General features: G+C 50.3%; 9 protein-coding genes across 9 annotated transcripts; 6 read left to right on the plus strand and 3 right to left on the minus strand.

Moving 5' to 3' along the window:
• Positions 1-42: 42 nt before the first annotated feature.
• On the plus strand, positions 43-1,437 carry BROUX77_007306 (uncharacterized protein; the record flags this gene model as incomplete). The annotated part of the gene is made up of 1 exon (XM_073752388.1): positions 43-1,437. One exon carries the CDS (start codon positions 43-45, stop codon positions 1,435-1,437), a length of 1,395 nt encoding a protein of 464 aa, XP_073601599.1.
• A 3,106-nt stretch (positions 1,438-4,543) lies between these two features.
• On the plus strand, positions 4,544-4,984 carry BROUX77_007307 (uncharacterized protein; the record flags this gene model as incomplete). Its single annotated transcript, XM_073752389.1, has 2 exons — positions 4,544-4,861; positions 4,937-4,984. 2 exons carry the CDS (start codon positions 4,544-4,546, stop codon positions 4,982-4,984), a joined length of 366 nt encoding a protein of 121 aa, XP_073601600.1.
• Positions 4,985-5,954: 970 nt separating this feature from the next.
• Positions 5,955-6,870, plus strand: BROUX77_007308 (uncharacterized protein; the record flags this gene model as incomplete). Its single annotated transcript, XM_073752390.1, has 3 exons — positions 5,955-6,012; positions 6,072-6,531; positions 6,594-6,870. 3 exons carry the CDS (start codon positions 5,955-5,957, stop codon positions 6,868-6,870), a joined length of 795 nt encoding a protein of 264 aa, XP_073601601.1.
• Positions 6,871-7,141: 271 nt separating this feature from the next.
• Positions 7,142-8,017, minus strand: BROUX77_007309 (uncharacterized protein; the record flags this gene model as incomplete). The annotated part of the gene is made up of 2 exons (XM_073752391.1): positions 7,142-7,639; positions 7,721-8,017. The coding sequence occupies 2 exons, from the start codon at positions 8,015-8,017 to the stop codon at positions 7,142-7,144; spliced, it is 795 nt and encodes a 264-aa protein (XP_073601602.1).
• Positions 8,018-9,184: 1,167 nt separating this feature from the next.
• Positions 9,185-11,734, plus strand: BROUX77_007310 (uncharacterized protein; the record flags this gene model as incomplete). Its single annotated transcript, XM_073752392.1, has 2 exons — positions 9,185-9,562; positions 9,632-11,734. The coding sequence occupies 2 exons, from the start codon at positions 9,185-9,187 to the stop codon at positions 11,732-11,734; spliced, it is 2,481 nt and encodes an 826-aa protein (XP_073601603.1).
• Positions 11,735-12,312: 578 nt separating this feature from the next.
• On the minus strand, positions 12,313-12,952 carry BROUX77_007311 (uncharacterized protein; the record flags this gene model as incomplete). Its single annotated transcript, XM_073752393.1, has 2 exons — positions 12,313-12,537; positions 12,635-12,952. 2 exons carry the CDS (start codon positions 12,950-12,952, stop codon positions 12,313-12,315), a joined length of 543 nt encoding a protein of 180 aa, XP_073601604.1.
• A 372-nt stretch (positions 12,953-13,324) lies between these two features.
• BROUX77_007312 (uncharacterized protein) lies at positions 13,325-13,956 on the plus strand (the record flags this gene model as incomplete). Its single annotated transcript, XM_073752394.1, has 2 exons — positions 13,325-13,393; positions 13,471-13,956. 2 exons carry the CDS (start codon positions 13,325-13,327, stop codon positions 13,954-13,956), a joined length of 555 nt encoding a protein of 184 aa, XP_073601605.1.
• A 230-nt stretch (positions 13,957-14,186) lies between these two features.
• Positions 14,187-14,801, minus strand: BROUX77_007313 (uncharacterized protein; the record flags this gene model as incomplete). Its single annotated transcript, XM_073752395.1, has 3 exons — positions 14,187-14,291; positions 14,357-14,427; positions 14,486-14,801. The coding sequence occupies 3 exons, from the start codon at positions 14,799-14,801 to the stop codon at positions 14,187-14,189; spliced, it is 492 nt and encodes a 163-aa protein (XP_073601606.1).
• A 300-nt stretch (positions 14,802-15,101) lies between these two features.
• Positions 15,102-18,951, plus strand: BROUX77_007314 (uncharacterized protein; the record flags this gene model as incomplete). The annotated part of the gene is made up of 6 exons (XM_073752396.1): positions 15,102-15,164; positions 15,347-15,476; positions 15,537-15,564; positions 15,623-15,643; positions 15,767-17,945; positions 18,016-18,951. 6 exons carry the CDS (start codon positions 15,102-15,104, stop codon positions 18,949-18,951), a joined length of 3,357 nt encoding a protein of 1,118 aa, XP_073601607.1.
• Between the last annotated feature and the right edge of the window lie 1,660 nt (positions 18,952-20,611).

The raw sequence follows: 20,611 nt of genomic DNA on the forward strand, positions 1-20,611 counted from the left end.
TCCCCTGCATCTCCCATTCTTTTTCTGCTGTTCATCGCGCCCATGCACCACAGCAACATGCACTTTGGCTACGTAGACGATGCAGCCATGCTAGGACACGCCTCCTCCCTTCAAGAATCGGCTGCCAACGCGACGAAACTCGCCAACGAGGCCACCAAATGGGGCGCTGAAAACGGCCTCAGCTTCTCCTCGGGGAAGACAGAACTCCAACACTTCCACCTCACCTGCGAGACCGAGCCCTCCGTTACCATCGGCCCCGACACCATCCCCCCAAATAAAGCTACCAGATGGCTCGGCATCTACCTGGATACTAGACTTGACTTCCACCTGCATGTCAGGACCATGACCTCACGAGCCGCCCGCGCCACTGCGCACGTCCGATCCTTGGCCAACGCCGTGCGCGGCGTCCCTGCCAACCTCCTACGTCTTGCGGCCACTGCAGCTGTATTCCCAGTACTTCTCTATGGTGCCTCCATATGGTACCATGGGTCTCAAAGACACCTCGATAGAGGCAACCTGGACATGGCCCGACAAAGAAGACTCATTGACATGATTTCCAAAGTTACCACCAACGTGGCGAAAGCCATTGTCCCCGCCTACCGCACCACACCGCACGCGGCTCTGTACAGAGAAGCAGGCATCCTCCCGGCACCGCTGATGCTTGACCGTTGTCGGCGTGACGCCGCTGTCCGCGCCACGGGCCTGGACGAGCACCACCCCTTGGCTAGAATGATCAGGTCACGCGCTTCCACACGCTTAACCCTTCGGCACAGCGAGCTCCCGCGCGCGCCCCTACCCCCTCGTTTTCTCCCCCTCGACCACCCGCCACCACGCCCTCCTGACATCAAGGATGCGCGCCAAATCCGGGCAGCCAAAGTTCACATCACGCGCATTCCTCCATGGGATGTCCAAATATTCTCAGACGGATCCAAATTGCAAGACGGGTCCACAGGCGCTGCTGCAGTGCTCTACGCCGCAGGCCACACGCTACCGACTACCGCTGCCCACCTGGGTGAGGCCATGGAGGTCTACGACGCCGAGCTATACGGGGCCCTCATCGGGCTGAAAGCCGCGCTCAAATCCCCAGCCGCTGCTTTTGCGGAGAACGCCGTGATCCTGCTTCACAATCAAGAAGCAGCCTATCGCCTCCTTTCTGGCACACCTACTAAGACGTCACAAGACGTGATCCTCGAGTTCCGCGCCGCAGCTGCTCTTTGGCCACTGCGCACACGCAACGCCTTTTCCTCCGGGCCCGGAAGAGTCATCGTACACTGGATCCCGGGGCACGCCGGAATCCCAGGGAATGACGCAGCCGACCACGCCGCCAAGTCCGCGGCCTCCACTCCCACATCGGACGGGTCTCCCCCGCCAGTAAGCTTTGCAGCCCTCGAAAGATGGGCCCGCACACAGCACATCGCCACCACCTCCAGTTACTAGGAGAAAAACAGCCCAGGTTTCTACCAGGAGCTTGAAATACCTTGGTGCTTTAAAGCCCCACCCGAACTATCTTTGCCCCGATTCTACCTCAGCTACCTCTTGCAGTGTTGCACAGCTCACGGCGACTTCGCCACGTATCACCAACACATGGGGCACCCCCCCGAAAGCTTCGGCTGTTCATGCGGGGCTCTAAAAAGCAACGTGCACTTCATACAGTGCAAACCCGCACGCTGGCAGGCGAAAGCCGCCGCGCCCAACCTCAAGCTTGGCAGCATCCAACGACTCCTCGGAACCCCAGAAGGCGCCATCCACTTCGCCAAATACCTCGCAGCATCCAACTTTCTTACAGAGTACGCAGTGCCTACACACCACCACCCCAAAGCTCCATTGCCTGTGGCTGAACCGGTCGAAAGACCTCAGCCACCAAACCAGTAGTTTCGTAGCCTACCCATGTACAGCTATACTCACGCGCCCAGCGGAATGCGGGCGCCAGCCATAAATCTCCCACACAGTCCGCATGTCCCCACCAGGATGAGGGTGCGGCTCACGTGACACCAACCCCAAGCCCTGTGATATAGGGTTGCTCTGCACGTGACAACACCCTGCGTGACTTTAAAAAGTAATAAAACTAAAACAAAGGCAGGGAGAGGGAGAACATAGAACCTAGCTAGAACAAGAGAATGGAGGTAACGATTCACTGACATATTCACCCTCACCCCAAAAGGTTCTATATTTCCCCTGCCTTTCCTTTTCCTTTGTAAAATGATGATCCCAAGACCATCACCATAACCCCTATCACGTGACTACACAACCCTACAACTTATCCTAAACACCACAGACGACAAATAAGATTAAAGGGAATGCCCTAATCTAACAGCCCCTTTATTCAGAAGTATAAGTAGCGCGCGGCTGCCCAGGAGGTAGACATAAGTGATAGACCTTAATAGACAACTTCAACTTGATCCGAAGTGCCGTTCACCACATTCACTGCCTTTTGGAACGTACATCCTTCTCTTTTCCATTTAATGTCTCCCTACCTCAGCGGCATCACGCCACCGAGGACCCCCAATTATGTGTAACTCAGCACGACAGGGGTTTTGGTGTTTTTTCACAAATGGGTCCTGTCGTGCTTTTCCCTTGTGCCACAACGCCACACCTATACGCCACGCGACACCATCACAATGATGTGGTCGCAGGCGTAAACCCTATGATGTGCCGTTAGTAGGGTTGATACGCTGACGATGCCAACAATAATTGGTTGGTATTCGTGTAGTGAACCCACAGTCACAGGCCCAGGACTGGGAACTATAGCTCCACGCTCTGGGTGTGTCCTGACACGCCACTTGTCCTCTAGATAGATAGTTGACCGTCGCTGTTTCCCGGTGTGGAAGCTTCGCGAATGGCAAACACGCTAATCCGGTAAAAAAGCATACATACACTGGGTGTCTGGACACATGGGGGTCCGGGACAACGAAGCAGCTGACGAACGCGCTCAAATAGGCGCTGCCAGGGACCACGCAGAGACAAATCTTATGTCGCTTGCCCGGGCCCAGCGATGGCGCAAATCATGGCTCCAGGAATGCTCTGACAAGTGGTGGAACACCCAGAAGAAGCCTTCACATCTGACACACCAGTTAGAAGCGCCGAAACTCTGGAAGCACGAGTACAAAAGTTTTGGACGCCAGATGGTTAGTCGTGTTCTAGGTGCGAGATCCGCTTATGGGGACTTCGTTCAATATTACCGCCGTTTTACTCATGAAGATGCCGAACTACTTTGCCCAGATTGTAACCAGGAGAAGTCTACCTTCCACGCATGGACCTGCGCCCATGTCACTAGACCTTTCCAAGAAAGATTCATTCAGAAGCTGATCGTCTCCGAGAAGGGCTTTCGCGCTCTTGTGAAGAAGTTGACATCCAGCGCCACAAAGGCTGAATAAACCTGTTGAGCTGGGTCACGTGACCTAACACATGACCCACTTATTTTGTGTTTTATCTTCTGGCATGCTGCTGTCCCTTTTCTTCCACTTAGATATGTCAGTGAAGATTGGAGGACTCACTGTTATTTTTCACAGAAGTTTCTTCTGGATCGTCACGAGTTCAAAGAGTAATTAAGTCAATGATCCCAAGATGGAAGAACAATATGATCGATTGATTGCAAGCCCATAACTACATACACCAGATAGAGAGAAAGAGCCATTCTTTATATCCAAAAATCCTTGTGATCAGACCTCAGTCCAAGAGGTAGCCCATTAGTCTTCCGATGCGGAAGGCAAACTTCCATTGCTAGCATAAAAGACAATTGCTGATACTTTTATGCTGATGACAGGTGATGTCCGTGACCGTGTCACGATGGAGGTGAAAGGCAAAACTTACAACGAGATGATGATGGCAGATTAATTTGTCTCGTGTTAGACGTGAGTTGAAGTTTTGTCATCGATGTTGGAGACAACTTCGATGGAATTGTGAGATGTAAGGGTTTGTACTCACAATACATCAACAGTTACAACACCGGGTGGCGCAATGCCAGGGTTAGGCTGGTGGAGCCTACGTTGGGGTTGGTGGGCGCTGTACAGCGGTTGCCCCACCAGTAGTGCGGAAGAGGGGACACAGATCCCGAAAGAACTGTGTCTTGTGGAGGAGGGTGGAGAGGCGGGCCGCTCCCGTAGGGGTTCCGAACACGAAGGCTAGAGTCCCGAGGCCACGGGGGCGTCCGAGGGTTGCAAGCCGTTCCCTCACGGTGGGGCACGCAGCGAAATGGGTGGAGGCCTTGGGACGGCCACAGGCGCAGTAAAGCGCCGCTCCGGTGTGCTCAAACCGTTCGTGGTATGACATGAAGTCACCATGGTCGGTCCGGCATTGGATCAAGAAGCCAAGGTGGCGTCTTGGGAGTCGGAGCTCCTCTTCACAGCCATAGTCTGCATGCCCCCACTGGGATGGGCGGGGGTCACGTGCTCCCCCGCTAGACTTTAAAAACAATAAATAAAAAAATATAGCAAGTATAAAGTAATAGTTAGCCAATATCACTGGTAACCCCGTCTGTAGCTTGTCCTCAATTGCGCCGGTTTTTCTCTTCCCTAGAGACACATCGAGACACACAATCGCCATGATGCCGCCTACAAAGAAAAACAACAACAGCAACAGGACGGGCAACTCACGCCTGTCAAAATCAGCACATAGCACTAGCGGCAGTGCCAACGCGGCGGTATCTGTGGATGAGACAATGTTGGGTGTACCCGATTCCGATGGTGAAGTCAAGTTGCATGTGCCTGAAGAACTGATTACACGCGTGCTTCACGATGTGTTTGAAAAAGACAGCACGCGTTTATCTAAGGATGCCAATCGAGCTGTGGGCAAGTACTTGGATGTATTTATCCGTGAGGCCTTGATGCGGGCCGCCGCTGAGAGAGGCGCACGCTTTCTAGAGGTGAGTCTCGGTAGACTAACCTGGCATAGCGCTTACAAGAGCCGTGGTACTGGATGCTGATAATACTACGAATAGGTCGAGGATCTGGAAAGGCTGGCGCCGCAGCTGCTTCTCGACTTCTAAGCAAATGTTACCCATGACGAAGTGAAACGGATGGGCAGGGCAATACGTTCAACACAGCCACCTTGGAGATATCGTGTCATGCACACAGTTTGAAAGAAAAAAAAATCAACTTCGACTTGAAAATTCCAAGGCAACACATGACCGGAGCTCCTATATAGTGATGGTTAGTAGACAACAATACAAGTGAGGCTTGGTTACTGAAAACAGGCCTACAGCGTATTGCAGTTTGCCTGTATCATGGCTCATGAACGGCCGGCCCCCTGTCTCTGCGTTTTGACAGAAACAAACCATCAAACAAGAAAACATCAATTTGTATGTATGGCAGCCCACACCCTTGAAACAAAGTCTGTTTGGACGCTGTCACAAGCGCTGTCGATGAAGCAGCTTCTCCCCGTCGAAACATTTAAAACACTAGTGCCATCAAAATCATGTTTTTTTTCTTTGCTCTGTCGCTTATCGCTATGATTTGTTGATGTTCCTGCGCCTCTATCTGCAAAACAAGGCGCGATTGATCACCAACAAGATTTACAACATCAAACTGGGTGCTTCACCTGGTCCGAGTTCGCCGTCAAGGGCTTGTGAAGCTGGAACACAAAGGGGTCCCGGTTCGTCACAATACCCAGTGGCCCTTAATATATAAAGAGGCGATGATTCTCACGTTGGAACTTTGCTATTCTTCTCCTTTTTAGACTCATCGTCAACTCTTCATCGCAGAACTCTAACACACGGGAGCCATTCTCCTCTCTTCTTTTTCCTTTTTAATCTTCAATTCTTGTTCACAGGCTAGTCCTGTTACTCATGCGCTAGTCGCTTTTTCTATATATATATTTTTTTCGTTTTTGCATCACGATATCTCCGGAAGATACTACCCTTAATCTTTTCCTGCTCACTTCTACTTCCAATTCTTAGACCCGTCTGAAGCATTATCTCTATTCGCTTACACTCCATACACCCCTATCATATATTCAAAATGCAGTTCAGCTTTGCTCTTGTCGCCGCCCTGGCCTCTTTCGCCTTGGCCTCCCCTGGTAAGACTACCTATATCGCAAGCAGAACCATTAACTAGAAAGCTAACATGTATATTTAGCTCCTTCATCCGAAGGTGGTACCTCTTCAAGCTCTTCGGAAGCTAGCTCTTCGGAATCTAGTTCCGGCTCTGGCTCTGGCTCCTCCTCTGAGTCTAGCTCCGGATCTTCCTCCGGTACACAGACCTTCGCCGTTCGTGTCGGCATGGATGCTACCGGAAAGACTGTTCTCAAGTTCTCACCCGACACCATCACGGCTCCCGTTGGATCTGTTGTCCAGTTCCAGTTCATGGGTGGCAATCATACCGTTACCCAGTCTTCCTTTGATGGCCCTTGCGTACCTATTAGTGAAAGTTCAAGCACCGCTGGTTTCCACTCCGGGTTCGTTCCGGCTGCTGCTTCTGTCGCCAAGGGCGAAATCCCCGTGTACAGCATCACTGTCAAAGATACTAAGCCTTTGTGGGTTTATTGCGCTCAGGGCAAACATTGCCAGTCGGGAATGTCTATGGTTATCAACGAAAAGTAAGCACTCCAGCCATTGTCGGTTCATGTTTACTTGTTTATTAACTTCAGTGTCACCACAGCACTGCTACCAACTCGTCTCGTTCGCTTACTGCCTACCGTGAGGCCGCCTCAAGCGTCCCTGCTGCGAAGGTACCAACTGAGGACCAGACAACTGGTGGCACTGCTGGCCTAGCACCCGCTCCTAGCTCCGGCTTGGGTTCTGGTCTGGGCTCCGGCTCTGCCTCTGGAACCGGCGCACTTGTATCCAGTACACCGATTGCGACAGCTGGTGCTTCAAAGATCGGCACCCATGTTGTGGTCCCAGGTTTCCTAGCCTACCTGGCCATGCTGTTATAATACAGATGTTTTGTTTGAGACAAAACGATCTAATCAGTAGCGGCCATAATACAATATTCTAGATGAAAAACGAAGTTTCCTGGATATACACCAGTGTCCTGTTTGAAGCCTTTTGTGAATATGAACTACACAGATAGCATTGCAGATGAATCATGACACAAAAGTCATCCTCCAAGTAGAACCACATGAGTACTATCAGTAGATTATTATTGAAACTGGCGGTATGCACGCGCTCAATAGCTTACGCTGTGCATTGATTTAGCTGCGATTTTTACTGTCCCGGTGCCTTTCGTTTAGGGCGGCTCTTTTGTGCTGATGCACACAAGCCTCGCAATTCTTCCTTCTCTAGCCAGCCTTCATCACGCTTAACATAGCCGACCTTGGAGTACTTGTCGCTCTTGGCATAAAAGTTCATCCAGTGCGAAAGGGCCTTGTCAACCTGCTTGAAGGCGGCCTCACGCTCCTTGATGCGCAGCGCCTGGATTTCATCTGGGGAGTAGAGATCGTCAATTTCAGGGTTATCGACGGGAAGGTACATTTCCTCGACGCCGCGCATATCCGCCGTTCGGTCTTCAGCGAAACAGCCAGTGACGTAGGCGCGAGCAGCATCGACGCCGGCAAAGAATTTGTACGAGCCGCCAGGACCATAGATACGACGGCCAGCCGAGACATCGTAGATTGTACCGTTAATGGCGATGTAAAGAGGCTTAGACTCATCAGAGCCGTCAAACGCAGCAAGCTCCGCGGGGGTAAGGTAGATGGGGCCGGACTAGAAAAAGGTTGCGACAGTTAGCAATAGTAACTGTGAAGTAGAGGCTCAGAATGCAACGTGGCTGGCTGGAAGACTTACTAGACGGCTCTGCCAGTAGTTCAACTTTAAGTACTTAGGCCGAGCCTGTGTGCTCCAAAACATGCTCTTGCCGCCGCTTGTGACATAGCTGAGACCACACGAAGCTAGTAACAAGAACGTGAGCACACGAAAGATATCGAGCACAATCGTCGAGCCTGAGACTTTGTCTTCATCGTTGATCCGCTGGCGGGTTGACTTGTTTCTTGCGGTGACTGCGGTGGCCATGGTCTTTTCCTGAAGTAGGGCTTCGTTCTCGACGAGAGCAGCTTTGCGCTGCCGCAGTTCGTGATCGGCCATGTTCGGGGAGTATTTGAGATGTAGTGTTGGATGAATAGATCAGAGGGTGCATGCAGTCGAAACAATAGTGACGTAGAAAATTCAATATGTAGGTATACAAGTGCAAATGCAAATGCGTAGTTGTCTGCATGGCATTTATTTGAAACTGGCTATCATTCCATTTCCAGTGGAGGTTCTGCACCTCAGCCACTAAAACAGGTGCTGACAGTAAGCAAGGGCATTAGGGTTAACACGTATGTACATATGTATCGCGTCAAAATTAAGCGCCACCTGCCTTGGTCTAACGTGGTAGCTTGATGGCCACTTGCGATGACGACACACATGTAGTGAGCCGCTGTCGACAATACCTTTTCATTTCCACGGGAGATCTGAGCTGGAGCAATGCGCTTGTAGCACAGCAAGTGGCTTATACTTACATGTGTATACAGGTGCAGATACACAATACCATCTATGCGCATGCAGCGAGACTGCTAGGGAGTCGCACTACAAGCCGTTGCCTAGCTTATTGGATGTTACGCTCCAGTTCTGGCCCTTACAGCGCAAGCTGCTGTTTGGATTCGCTGGTCTTCCATAGAGATCCGGGTTTTTTTTTTGTTACCTTGGTCTCCTTGCAGGCAGTTGCTCCCTCTTTGATGGTGATGTTGGTATCAAAGTCGTTGTTTATGTGTGTTGCCGGGCCAACGAAAGAGGTACCTGCGACAGGGACAATGTATGTGCTGACCTACAATTTCACTTGTACCAGATACACATGCACTTCAAGTATCCCTTCCCTTGGTTAAGTGATCTCCACACTAACTGTGAGTAAACAGACTGACAAACCAAAAAAATAACAACTCCTCTTAATGTTTATTTTTCTTTGACTAACTAGCACATACAAAAGACTTCAACATTGATTTTGGCCTTCACGCCAAACAGAACGTTATCGGTTTGGAAGCATTTTTTTTTCCGCGGCTTTTGATTTTCAATTACAGCATTCCACCGTACTTACTACGCCTCCTAATTCCTACTCACATCTCAACAATCCATCTGCTCGTCTACCCTCCAATACACCACCTACAACTTTTTTGAACCACAACTTTTCGCACCTACGGTTCTCAAGTTGTCGAGTCAAAGAATCTGCTTCTCTATCTTCATTCCGAACCTTCAAAACCACATAACTCATTTGCCATGGACAGCCAACCACCATCCAGCCTGCGAAAGTCTCCAGGGCCAACAACCGGGCTGCGCCAGGCATCCCCCAGTCGCGTCAACAGAGATATGCCGAATCCAACACGTAGCGAGTTCCATGAGAGCGCAGTTTCAGACAAGATTTCTCAGTTTAACTCGCTGAGCAACACCGCTCGAGTGCAGATTGAACGTCGACATAATACCCATAGCGGTGACAGAAACAAGGATGATGCTGCGCTGCGCCGGGCGGCTGTCGCGCGTGAAGAAATCGAGGCTGAGATGCGCAAATATCGCGATGAAGCGAGAAACCTACGGCGGAAACTAGACGATGGCCAACAACGAGAGAGAAAGGTAGCCGAGCGGCTGGACACGTTGATGGTACGCAAAGCTCTCATGAAAATCCAGGCCCCATGTTCCGAACCGTCTAACATACCGTTTATCATCTAGGATAACCACGGCCGCGCCAAAGAAACCTATGCTCACACCCAGGAATTGTGGGAAAAAGAGATTCGGCGTACCCGCAAGGAAGCATTTAAAGCCCAGTCGACTACCGTTAAACTGCAAGAAGAGCTCAAACACGCACGTGATTCTCTCGCCATCACACAGCGAAGTCTAGAACATGAAAAGGAGCGCAGCAAAACCCGCGAAAACGAAGCATTTGCAGCTCGTTACCAGATGGTCGATTTAGAAGAACAACTCGATGCTGCTCTGGCTAAAATCAAGGTAGTTGAACAAGAACGTGACTCCTTCAAAACTCTAGCCAAAAAGGAAGAAGTGGCTCGCATTGCAGCCGAGGGCATGTTACCCCTACCACCAAGTACACCAGGCGACGAATTTGCGACACCGAGAAAGGAGCTTGCTTCTGAAAGAATACCCGAAAAACTATGTGAAAAACCAAAGCATAAAAATACAGAGAAACTCAAGAGGTTCCCCGAAGGGCGTGTTTCAATCTCGACAATGGACATTGTTTCTTCCGAGGCCAGCGAAATGGAAATCGAGGAACTTTCACGTCAAATGGCATGGGAGAAGCAGCGTGCGGACCGCGCCCAGGAACTGCTTGATTTTATGCAGATGGAGTGCCAGCTGCGGTGCTGTCCCTGTATCAAAGAGCTCCGTGCTCAGGAAAAAGCAAAAGCTGAACAGCAAGCCAGAGAAGAAGCTGAAGCCAGAGAGCGCCACGATGACGAGTCCATGAAACGAGAGGTTGAAGAATTGAGACAAGAGCGAGAGGAAGCCTGGAAGGTAACCTCGACTGAGGAATACGAACACCAATATCAAAAGGGGACCGAGAAGCAAGAGGGGGAACTCGACTGCAATTACTCCACAGATATGGTTCAGGACGACCACCACTGTACCTTGAATGACACAGCATCCTCACAGCACGATGGGGGTGACGAAACAATGGTCGATCAAGGTCAATGTCAACTAACTACTTCGACCGATTCCATTATTTTGAATGGCCTATCATCTTCCGTCTACTCGTCACACACATCTCCTCGTCCAATTTTCTCCGCGCCACCTATCAGCAAGCCGTCTAGCCCACTACATTCGCATAGTATGTATTCAGTGGGATCAACTGTTGGGACTCTTGTGCAGGATGAGAACCAACCAACAGATGAAAACTCACACTGCCCAACCCCCCAGGCTCACACCAACCCCGTATTTTTCCCGCTGGAAGGAGTCTTTCGCACCCCAGTAGAAGCAACGAACACAACATTGGGACCCTCACTCGGCGTTCCAAACATACCCGCTTCTAGAGATGTCCCCATGGATATCGATGACAGTATCGACTTCGATGGCGACGAGGCCTCTATGGGCAGCTTTAATGGCAGATATGCCCAGACGCCCTCGATGAATACCCCGACGTTCGCCATTATGGCCAAGCAACGGGTTTCACTTCTCTCTCTTTTGAATGCTCCTCATGATGAAGGAGAAGGAGAACAAGAATCATTAGATTCACCACTACCCAACATTCCTACCATTCCTGATGACGCCGTCACTGCGTCACAGCATTACCCATATGAGCCCGAGGTACAAAATGTAGTTCCGTCGTATGAGGACGACTCCTTTGTCAATGCTCGTACATCCTTTGTTTCAGCAACAGAAACTGAAGTGAGTGCTGATTCGGCGACATCTATCTCCGTACCCTATGCTGTAGAGACCGTCACCACCACCACCAAGGTCCCTCTTCTCTCGGAAACCAAATCGCCAAACATTGCTGACCAGCTCCGCGGTCAAATGCGCAATAGCCATGCCTCGTTCGACGCATCTAATCCAGCCATGACACCTACGATGACCCGTGAAGAGGCTCTTGCTCAGATACGCGAGCGTCGTGGTCGAGCACGCAGTGCAGCCCAGGGCGCATCTACACCGAGACGTCAAATGGCCCAAGGCATTAAGAAAATGGGCGCTTCAACAGGCAGCGCACGGCCTGTGACCACGCGCCGGGATGTCAGTAATAGCTCTGCCCCAGCCAGAGTAGCTTCTAGACCCCCTTCCCGCGTCACAAGCTCCCGACCAGCTTCACGAACCACCACTAGGCTCAGATAGGATCTAGCCGATGCAACGTTTTGAGTAGCCTGGGAGGATGAGAATGGAGCCAACAGTACAGCCCTCTGAAGTCTGCGTCTGATTTCATGGCAAGGTTTCACAATTGGGTGGAATAGCGGACAGGAACTGTTAAGGTGAGGGTTAGACGGAGGAGGCAGGGCCGCATCTTCCTACTGGTATCGACTATCTTTTGCGAGGAGCTTACTATGGAAAAGGTTTGGATTGTATTTTGTACGCGTAACGGCCATCGACGCAACGACTTTGTTTTTTTTTTTGCTTGCTTGGCATTATTCAGCCTATCGTGAATTATATGGTCAATAGGCGGGTCTTTTTGTTTCCTTGCTTAGTTACATACCATTCACGTCACGGCCCTAGTTTTGTATTTCTCTTGTTTATCTTGCTCCTTTGGGACTCTGTATTCTCGAAGTTGGTTTGATGTTGATTGTTAGACTCGGAAACAAGCACATTTTTTGTTGTTTCTGGTGGTATTGTCGGTTATATTATTGTACACAGTCATATGTTGTGACTATTTCATGCCCATAGATCATGGCTCCATATGTCTTGTCTCTCTACTTCCCCTATGCCTTGACATCTACTCCCATCTCACTCAACAATAAGCCGTCCATAGTCGATCCATCACGAAGATAGATCCAGTTTCCCCCTTCCATCATACTTTTGTCAACCACGAAGTCGTAGCGTTTAGGGCCACTGATAGGTGAGCTGAGCCAGATTTGCTTGTTAGGGGGCTGCTTGTTGATAACATAGGTGCCAATCCGACCAAATTTGATGGTAAGGACGCCGCTCTGTGACATGTTAGTCCATTTCTATCCTTGAATTGGGCATTCGATACAGGGTTCTTAGGCTGGATGGTGGTCTTGGCTCATTAAATGGAATACATACAGCAAACTCCACATCTACATCTTCACGCATATCTTGGATGTCTTCGTACTTGGTGCAGACGTTCTCCAGATACTCATCGGCTAGCTCATGGTATTTCTGGTCGCTTAACTGCGCTGATGCTAAGTCAGATGGACTACCCGTTGTAGATGGTGAAACTGTAGAGGGTACGGCAAGCCGATGTGTTGATACACACAGAGCACGGCGGCCCAAATAGATGTTGGATTGTAAGCGGCGCGCAGGCACCGTGAGAGCTCCCAATGGCCGCAGAGACCGAGTGGACGGATGTAGACGCCGGAGGTAGCGCGTGGCAGTAGACATAATATGGGGATAAAGCCGAGTGTCAAACTTGAATCTAGGGGATATTAAGGCGAATAGGAAAATAAAATCGCAAGTCAATCGCAGGATGAAGGCTGAGATAAACAGTCACCGCGAATTGGAAACAAGCCGCCAGGCTTTGGTGATCGCATCACACTGTGGTGCTATTTTTAAAGGTGGCGCATATGCTGCACTTGTGGCGCAAGCTCTTAAAGTGGGGCATGGATATTGCGTGACAAATGCCATGTGTGTACTACGTTGTAGAGCAACACCTCAACAAACGTCATACATAGTTGTGGTCGATGGAAGGCATTTCTTGTCTGTTTTATTTACCGTCTCATTTTCAGCATTTTTTGGTGCCCGCTCCCTTTGACAATGATCAGCGCATTTCTGGTCTTTAATGGCCAAGGGCAGCCGCGACTAACCAAGTTTTACACCCAACTGGTTTGTACCTGCACACCCCGCGACATATCTGAGGTGTGTGGTATCTAACATTGAGCCTCGTTATTTTTTCGGTCTAGGAAACAAGCATACAACAGCGGCTCATTTCCGAAATCTTCACCCTTGTCTCGAACCGGCCTGCTGGAAGTTGCAATTTTCTTCCCCTCCCACCTCTCCTTGCCCCGACTGGCTCGTCGTCTAATAGCGACGCCAATGACGTGCCCTCATTGGTAACCTATCGCAACTACGCAACACTCTACTTTATTGTCATCAGTACCGCGACAGAGTCCCCGTTGGCGCTTATTGATTTGATCCAGGTTTACGTCGAGGCGCTGGATCGACTGTTCGAAAATGTTTGTGAGCTGGACCTTATTTTCAACTTTGAGACGCTTCACGCAGCACTGGCTGAGATGGTGGTAGGCGGAGTTGTCGTTGAGACCAACCTAGACAAGATTGTGGCAGGTGTTCGGGCGCTGGGCACAGTAGCCAAGAGACCTGTGAACGAAACCAGACCGACGCTAGGGGTGGGAAGTATGCGTGGGAACTTTGGTTGGCACGGGCGGTAGAGCACCGGTAGAGGAGGCGAGAAAGAAAAAAAGAGGCAGCGACATACGAAGTGCTCGTACGGTGCGTGATGCAAGAAGTACGAAAAAAATACGTGCAAAGCTATTCTACATTACAAAGACAGTATACAGGGCGTATCAGTTTTTAAATTCTAGTTCGCCAAATCTGACTCACATGCCATAAGCGTGCTGATAGACGACATTTCCTGCGGATGTTGTTCCAGTCCAGCCGTCTATTTCGGGTCATCGCGTGGAAGCGGATCAAGGACATCACGGCGCCGTTCATAGCGCTGTTCGGGGCTGAGAGTTCCGAAGAGAGTTCCAAATCTTTCCTTGACCTGGTGAGAGGAAGTGTCAATAGTGGTTACGTTGGCCGCAAACATTTGAAGGACCTCAGACTTACCTCTGTTGTGAAGCGGTACTTTTCCCCCCAAAAGTTCAACTCGCCAAAAAAGAAGACATACATGATCACAACTACATTCGGTTAGCACGCAGCAGGCATCAATATGCTACGCTGCTGGGAGTGACTTACAAGTAATGGCAAAGTATTGCAGCAGCTTTAAGCGCCTAGCTTGATCTGGGGATGCTGATGCAAGCTGTGCACGACGCTTCCACTTCTTCTCAAGACGAAACTGCATCTGCGGCGACATCTGTTTGAAGTCCGGAGGCCACTCCTTCTTTGCGGGGTATCTATCAATCAAATCCAACACCCGTGCCCGAGCCGCCGCGCGTTCGGCCACCTTCTCAACCGCTTCCATTGCCGCCGCGGCTTCGTGTGCGGCTTTGGCCGTAGCGCGTCTCACCTCGGAGCTCCGCTGGAGCATGGCACGTAGGGAACTAGGTCTCATGGTTATGACAGGATCAGTTCAGTGCCGATGGGGTTGAAACGATGACCGGTAAAAATATAGGGAATAGGCGGCGCAAGAAGACCGGGATACGGCCTATATCAAATCTGTGATGAGATTGATCTATAAAGGTGGGGCATCCTGTAATAACCCTAGTTCGTATACCCTAATGTGTTCTTCCAAAGTTCTACCCCTCCATACACGAAAAAAGCCCCTCCAACGTGTGAATCATCGTTTCCCATCGTCCTTTCGTTCAAGATTTCGGGACTGACCACCAATACATCCTAGAAGTTAACGACAAAAATGGCTGCCCCAACTGCAGCCATGGATGGCTTGACCATCAACAAAACCAAAGAGTTGAAGGGTGTAAGTATTGATTGACTTAGCCAGCGTACTATCATGGCGACCCTGGCAGACGTCGTGATGATTGACTGAGAAAGAGTTGACAGGGCTTTGCTTGGGCCTCACACTTGAGGGTCTACTTGAATATTGCCACTTTCACAACTATTCGATACTTTGGATACTGATATCTCCTTTCTCTTGTCTAGACCGAAAAACGTGACAAGCTCATTAGCTGGGAGAAACACTGCCAGGCCAAATGGGCCGAAGAAAAGGTTTTCGAGCCAAACCCGCCGTCGATTGATGAGATCCCTCTCGATGCGATGACTCCTGAAGAGCGTACGTGCCTCTATTCGGTATGGCTTTCCTCGATAAGACTGACATAATATATGCATACAGTTCGTGAGAAGCACCCCAAGTTCTTCGGGTTAGTATTCGCCCTTCCACCCTGCTTGGAAATTCACTTGCTAATATGTTATTCTTAGTTGCATGGCCTACCCTTACATGTGCGTATATACGACTTATTTCCACACTATGTTCCCCGACTTTAAGTTACCGATGCCGGGAAAGATCACCAGCACCCAAAACTTCGACCGGTATTGATTTGTTGCTGAAACTACTCTTGTTAGGAACGGAAACCTCCATGCCGGCCATGCTTTCTCCATCTCGAAGGTCGAGTTCACTGGCATGGTTGCTTCAATGCAAGGAAAACGCGCTCTGACACCCCTGGGTTTCCACGTCAGTGGTATGCCTATCAAGGCTTGCGCTGACAAGCTGGTTAACGAGATCCGCATGTTCGGCAAGGACTTTTCCGGTTACAACCCCGACGCCGAATCTGAGGCTTCTGCTCCCGCTATCGTTGCTCCTCGCGTCAAGGAAGATGTGACCAAATTCAGCACCAAAAAGTCTAAGTCTGTGGCCAAGACCGCGAAGATGAAGTACCAGTTTCAGATCATGGCTGCGTCTGGAGTGCCTCTAGAGGAAGTTCACAAGTTTGCCGATGTTAACTACTGGCTTGAGTTCTTCCCGCCGATTGCTCGCCGTGATTTGACTGCATTTGGCTCTCGTGCCGACTGGCGCCGCTCTTTCGTCACTACCACCGCCAACCCCTACTACGATAGCATGGTGCGCTGGCAAATGACTCGCCTTAAGGAGTTGGGCAAGATTAAGTTTGGTAACCGCTACACTATCTACTCCATCAAGGACGGCCAGCCCTGCCTTGACCATGATCGCCAGTCTGGCGAAGGCATCAACTCTCAGGAGTACACCGGTCTCAAGATGCGCGTTGTTGAATGGGCCCCCAAGGCTCAAGACGCTCTCAAGAATAAGCTCCCCCCCAATGCTAATGTCTTCTTGGTTGCTGCCACTTTGCGTCCTGAGACCATGTACGGTCAAACCAACTGCTTTATCGGTCCGGACATCACATATGGAGTTTTCAAGGCCTCGCCTACCGACTATTATGTTGTGACTGAGCGTGCGGCAAAGAACATGGCCTACCAGGGCCTGTTTGAGAAGCACGGTGAGATTATCAAAATCGCTGACCTGTCTGGTCCTGCCATCATTGGTACTCTGATCGAGGCTCCTCTGTCCAAACACAGCCCGGTTTACGTTCTGCCTATGGCTACTGTTAAGGAAGGCAAGGGTACTGGCGTTGTCACTTCTGTTCCCTCGGACTCCCCAGACGATTACATCAATGTCATGGATCTCAAAAAGAAGCCGGATTTCTATGGAATTAAAGCTGAGTGGATTGACAAAGAAATCATTCCCGTCATTGAGACTCCCGCTTACGGCAAGGCCTGTGCTGAGACTCTTTGCAAGCAAATGAAGATTTCTTCACCTAAGGACTCTGTGCAGCTCGAGAAGGCCAAGGAGCTAGCATACAAGGCCGGGTTTTACAATGGTATCATGATCGAGGGTGACTTTGCTGGCGAGAAGGTCGAGGATGCGAAGCCCAAGGTCCGTGCCCAGATGGTCAAATCTGGCGATGCATTTGCCTACGCCGAGCCAGAAGGAAAAGTCATGTCTCGTTCTGGCGATGAGTGCATTGTTTCTCTTATGGACCAGTGGTTCCTGGACTACGGTGAGGAGTCTTGGAGAGATCAGGCTCTGGAGTGGGTTGAGAACAAGGAAGGAAAGGGTATCAATACCTTCAGCTCCGAGGCCAAGAACCAGTTCCAGGCTGTTTTGGGCTGGCTTAACGCCTGGGCAGTCAGCCGCAGCTTTGGTCTAGGTTCTCGTCTGCCTTGGGATGAGACCCAACTTGTTGAGTCCCTTTCCGACTCAACCATCTACATGGCTTACTACACTCTGGTTCCCTTCCTACACAAGGACATTTTTGGCAAGGAGACCACAGAGTACAACATTAAGCCTGAGCAGATGACTATGGACGTCTGGGACTACGTCTTCTGCCGCACCGAGTGGTCAGATGGGCTGGAGAAGACCAGCGGCATTCCCCGCAAGACCCTGGAGAGCATGCGTCGGTCCTTCCAGTACTTCTACCCTCTGGACATGCGTGCTAGTGGAAAGGATCTGATTGGCAACCATTTGACCTTCTTCATCTACAACCACATCGCCCTGTTCCCTCAGGAGTACTGGCCCAAGGGTATCCGCACCAACGGTCATCTGATGGTCAACAGTGAGAAGATGTCCAAGTCTACGGGTAACTTTATGACTCTGCATGATCTGGTTGGCAAATACGGAGCCGATGCTTCTCGTATTGCCCTTGCCGATGCTGGCGATGGCATTGGTGATGCCAACTTTGAGGAGGATGTCGCAGACAACAACATTTTGCGTCTGTACAACTGCCGTGTAAGTTTTGTTTGATTTTGTGGTGTGTGGGAGAAACAGATCAGTACTAACCGAATTATTTCTACTCTAGGAATGGTGCGAGGAGATCGTCAAGATCAAGAGGGAGAACAAGGATGCTTTCCGCACTGGCGAGATGAACGACTTCCAGGATAAGCTCTTTAACAACGACATCAACGCTGTTGCTCATGAGATTCTTCAGAACTACGACCAGACGAACTACAAGCTGGCTCTGAAGTGCATTTACGATTTCTTCAATGCTCGTGATTTCTACCGCGAGGCTTGCACGGCTGCTGGAATTCCTCTGCACCTGGATCTCATTGAACGCTGGATCCGTAACCTGGCTCTGCTAATCAACCCTCTTGCCCCCCACTTTGCTGAGTTCCTGTGGCTGGAGATTCTTAAGGAAGACAAGAGTATCCAGACCCAGCGCTTCCCTGAAATTCCTGAGGCCGATGCGGCTTTGACGGCTGCGCGTGAGTATATCAAGAATATTTCGTCCGCTGTCAATTCTGCCGAGTCGGCCCAGCTCAAGAAGAAGGCTAAGGGCAAGGAGGTGTCATTCGACCCTTCCAAGCCCAAGAAGCTGACGGTGTTTGTGAATACCAAGTTCCCCGAATGGCAGCAGAAGTACATTGACTTGCTGTCTGAAATGTGGGATCCGGCGACACGTAGCCTGGATGAGAAGGCGTTGATGGGCCGCGTCAGCAAAATGGGTGAGATGAAGAAGGCTATGCCTTTCACACAAACCATCAAGAAACGCCTTCAAGCTGGCGAAAATGCTTTGAATAGAACTTTGCCCTTTGACGAGGCAGACATTCTGATCAAGACAATTCCCAGCCTGAAGCGGTCAGCAGGTCTCAAGCAGGTTGAAATTGTGCGTGTTTTAGAGGGTGGTAAGAAGGGTATCAAGGTGGAGGATGGCTCTGAGGTGGACATCACAGCGCCCAGTGCCGAGAGTGCCGTGCCTGGAAACCCCACGTACAACTTTGAGAATGTGGAAGCATGAGATGGGCGAACAAGTCAGACGCTATAATACATAGAGAGAAAAAAAATATGCCAATACATAGAGGGATTAGGCTAGGCGTAATCAGTGGGCCCTACTACGTGAGTTACATGTGCATGTACGACAGCCCTGATGACGAGCTGTTGAGCTATGCGGCGGGCGACGTTTGTTTCTTTTTTGCCCGGCTGTACGGTGATGGATTGATCTGTAGCACATGAGCTGTCCATGTGTGAACTTCGGCTTACGGGTTGGTCTCTCAGAGGGACCTTCAACCGCCAGACGAGGCATTCTTGCATGGTTATTCTAAGCGCCCCCATGGCAAGAAAACCCCTCTCACAGTGGCAGAATTTGAGTGCGCGCAAGAAAAAAAACGGAGGCTTCGTAAGATTTCGTGTTAAAGTGTGGCGTGGCGTATAAGGATTTTCTTGCGGGGATGCGATGGATAAATCCATATGTATGTCTGTATGTCTGTATGTACATACTGCATACATTGCATGCGTGGACTATGTGCGCGTGTGGTGTGGGGTATGACATGCAACTAGATATGCATTTGCACGCCCAGTTGTAGGGAAAGGGAGAGAGGAGAATGGGCCGAGGACAGATGGGCGGCCCTGGTGTTCGCAGCATTATTTGCAGCAAACCGCTTTGACTTGTACAGCCCGGGTCCGATACAGCGCCATGCTTCAACCGCCCGGGAATACAACTGTGTACATATGTGTGTATGTACATGTATACGTAGGTACATATGCCTGGATTCACTCTGTACACAACTGTCAAGTGAAGCAAAGCAAGCACACGCAGGCTTTTGGCCGAAGCTTAACTAACCAATTTGAAGTGTAGAGGTGTAGGTGAGGATACGTGAGAAAATGCCCGGGCACAAGAGGCAAGAGGAATAGGAGGAAGAGGGGGAAGAGGGAACAAGCGATAACTAGGTAAGCAAAAAGGCTGTGGTGCATTTTCTTGCAGGACACGGTTAAAAATAAGCACACCACGACTTGAGTTTATGGACAAAGAAATCCGAAAAGGTAGAACACGGAGTCACTAGGTTGAAACCATGAGGATGTCATTCGGCCTTGGAGCCGGTCGGAAGCAATAGGTAGTAAGTAAGGCGAGGAAGGGAGACAGGGGCAATTGCCTTGCCTGAAGAGACTCGGTCGAAACAGACAGACTCGACTGTGACAGAAATCAGAAATTAACAGCCAGGCAGGTGCCTTGAACAACATTATTTCATCTGATGTGATTATCTGTGTGGCAGCCTTGTGGGCGACCGTCGTCTTGCTATTGTTTTTGGTCAATGGGCTTGAAATATTTGGAGGGAGGTGGCGGAGCGTGTTAGATTGGCCGTTCAGCCGAAACAGGGCAAAAACAAGGAGCGGAATGGCTACAGGACAACCGCCAGTGCAAGTATGGCTGCAGTTACGAAGATAATGCGACTGTATTTAACATTACAGAGGCGACCAGATTTTAGGTGCAGGGGGAGGAACAAACAGAAGGGGACGGGTTTCAGCGGCAATGAGTAGTTAGTTATGTATAGAGTAAGATCTTAGATTTCGGGCTGAAGATAGCCAGCCCGAAGAGACTGCAAGGAAGTGGCAGAAACGGTGAAGAGGGGAGGGGAAGATGGCAGATTCCCTAACGTTTAACCTCCGAATTTGCTTCTCCT

Source organism: Berkeleyomyces rouxiae (assembly GCF_048999995.1).
Source record: "Berkeleyomyces rouxiae strain 22BRR77 chromosome Unknown BrBRR77_ptg000012l, whole genome shotgun sequence".
NCBI classification, from domain to species: Eukaryota; Fungi; Ascomycota; class Sordariomycetes; order Microascales; family Ceratocystidaceae; genus Berkeleyomyces; species Berkeleyomyces rouxiae.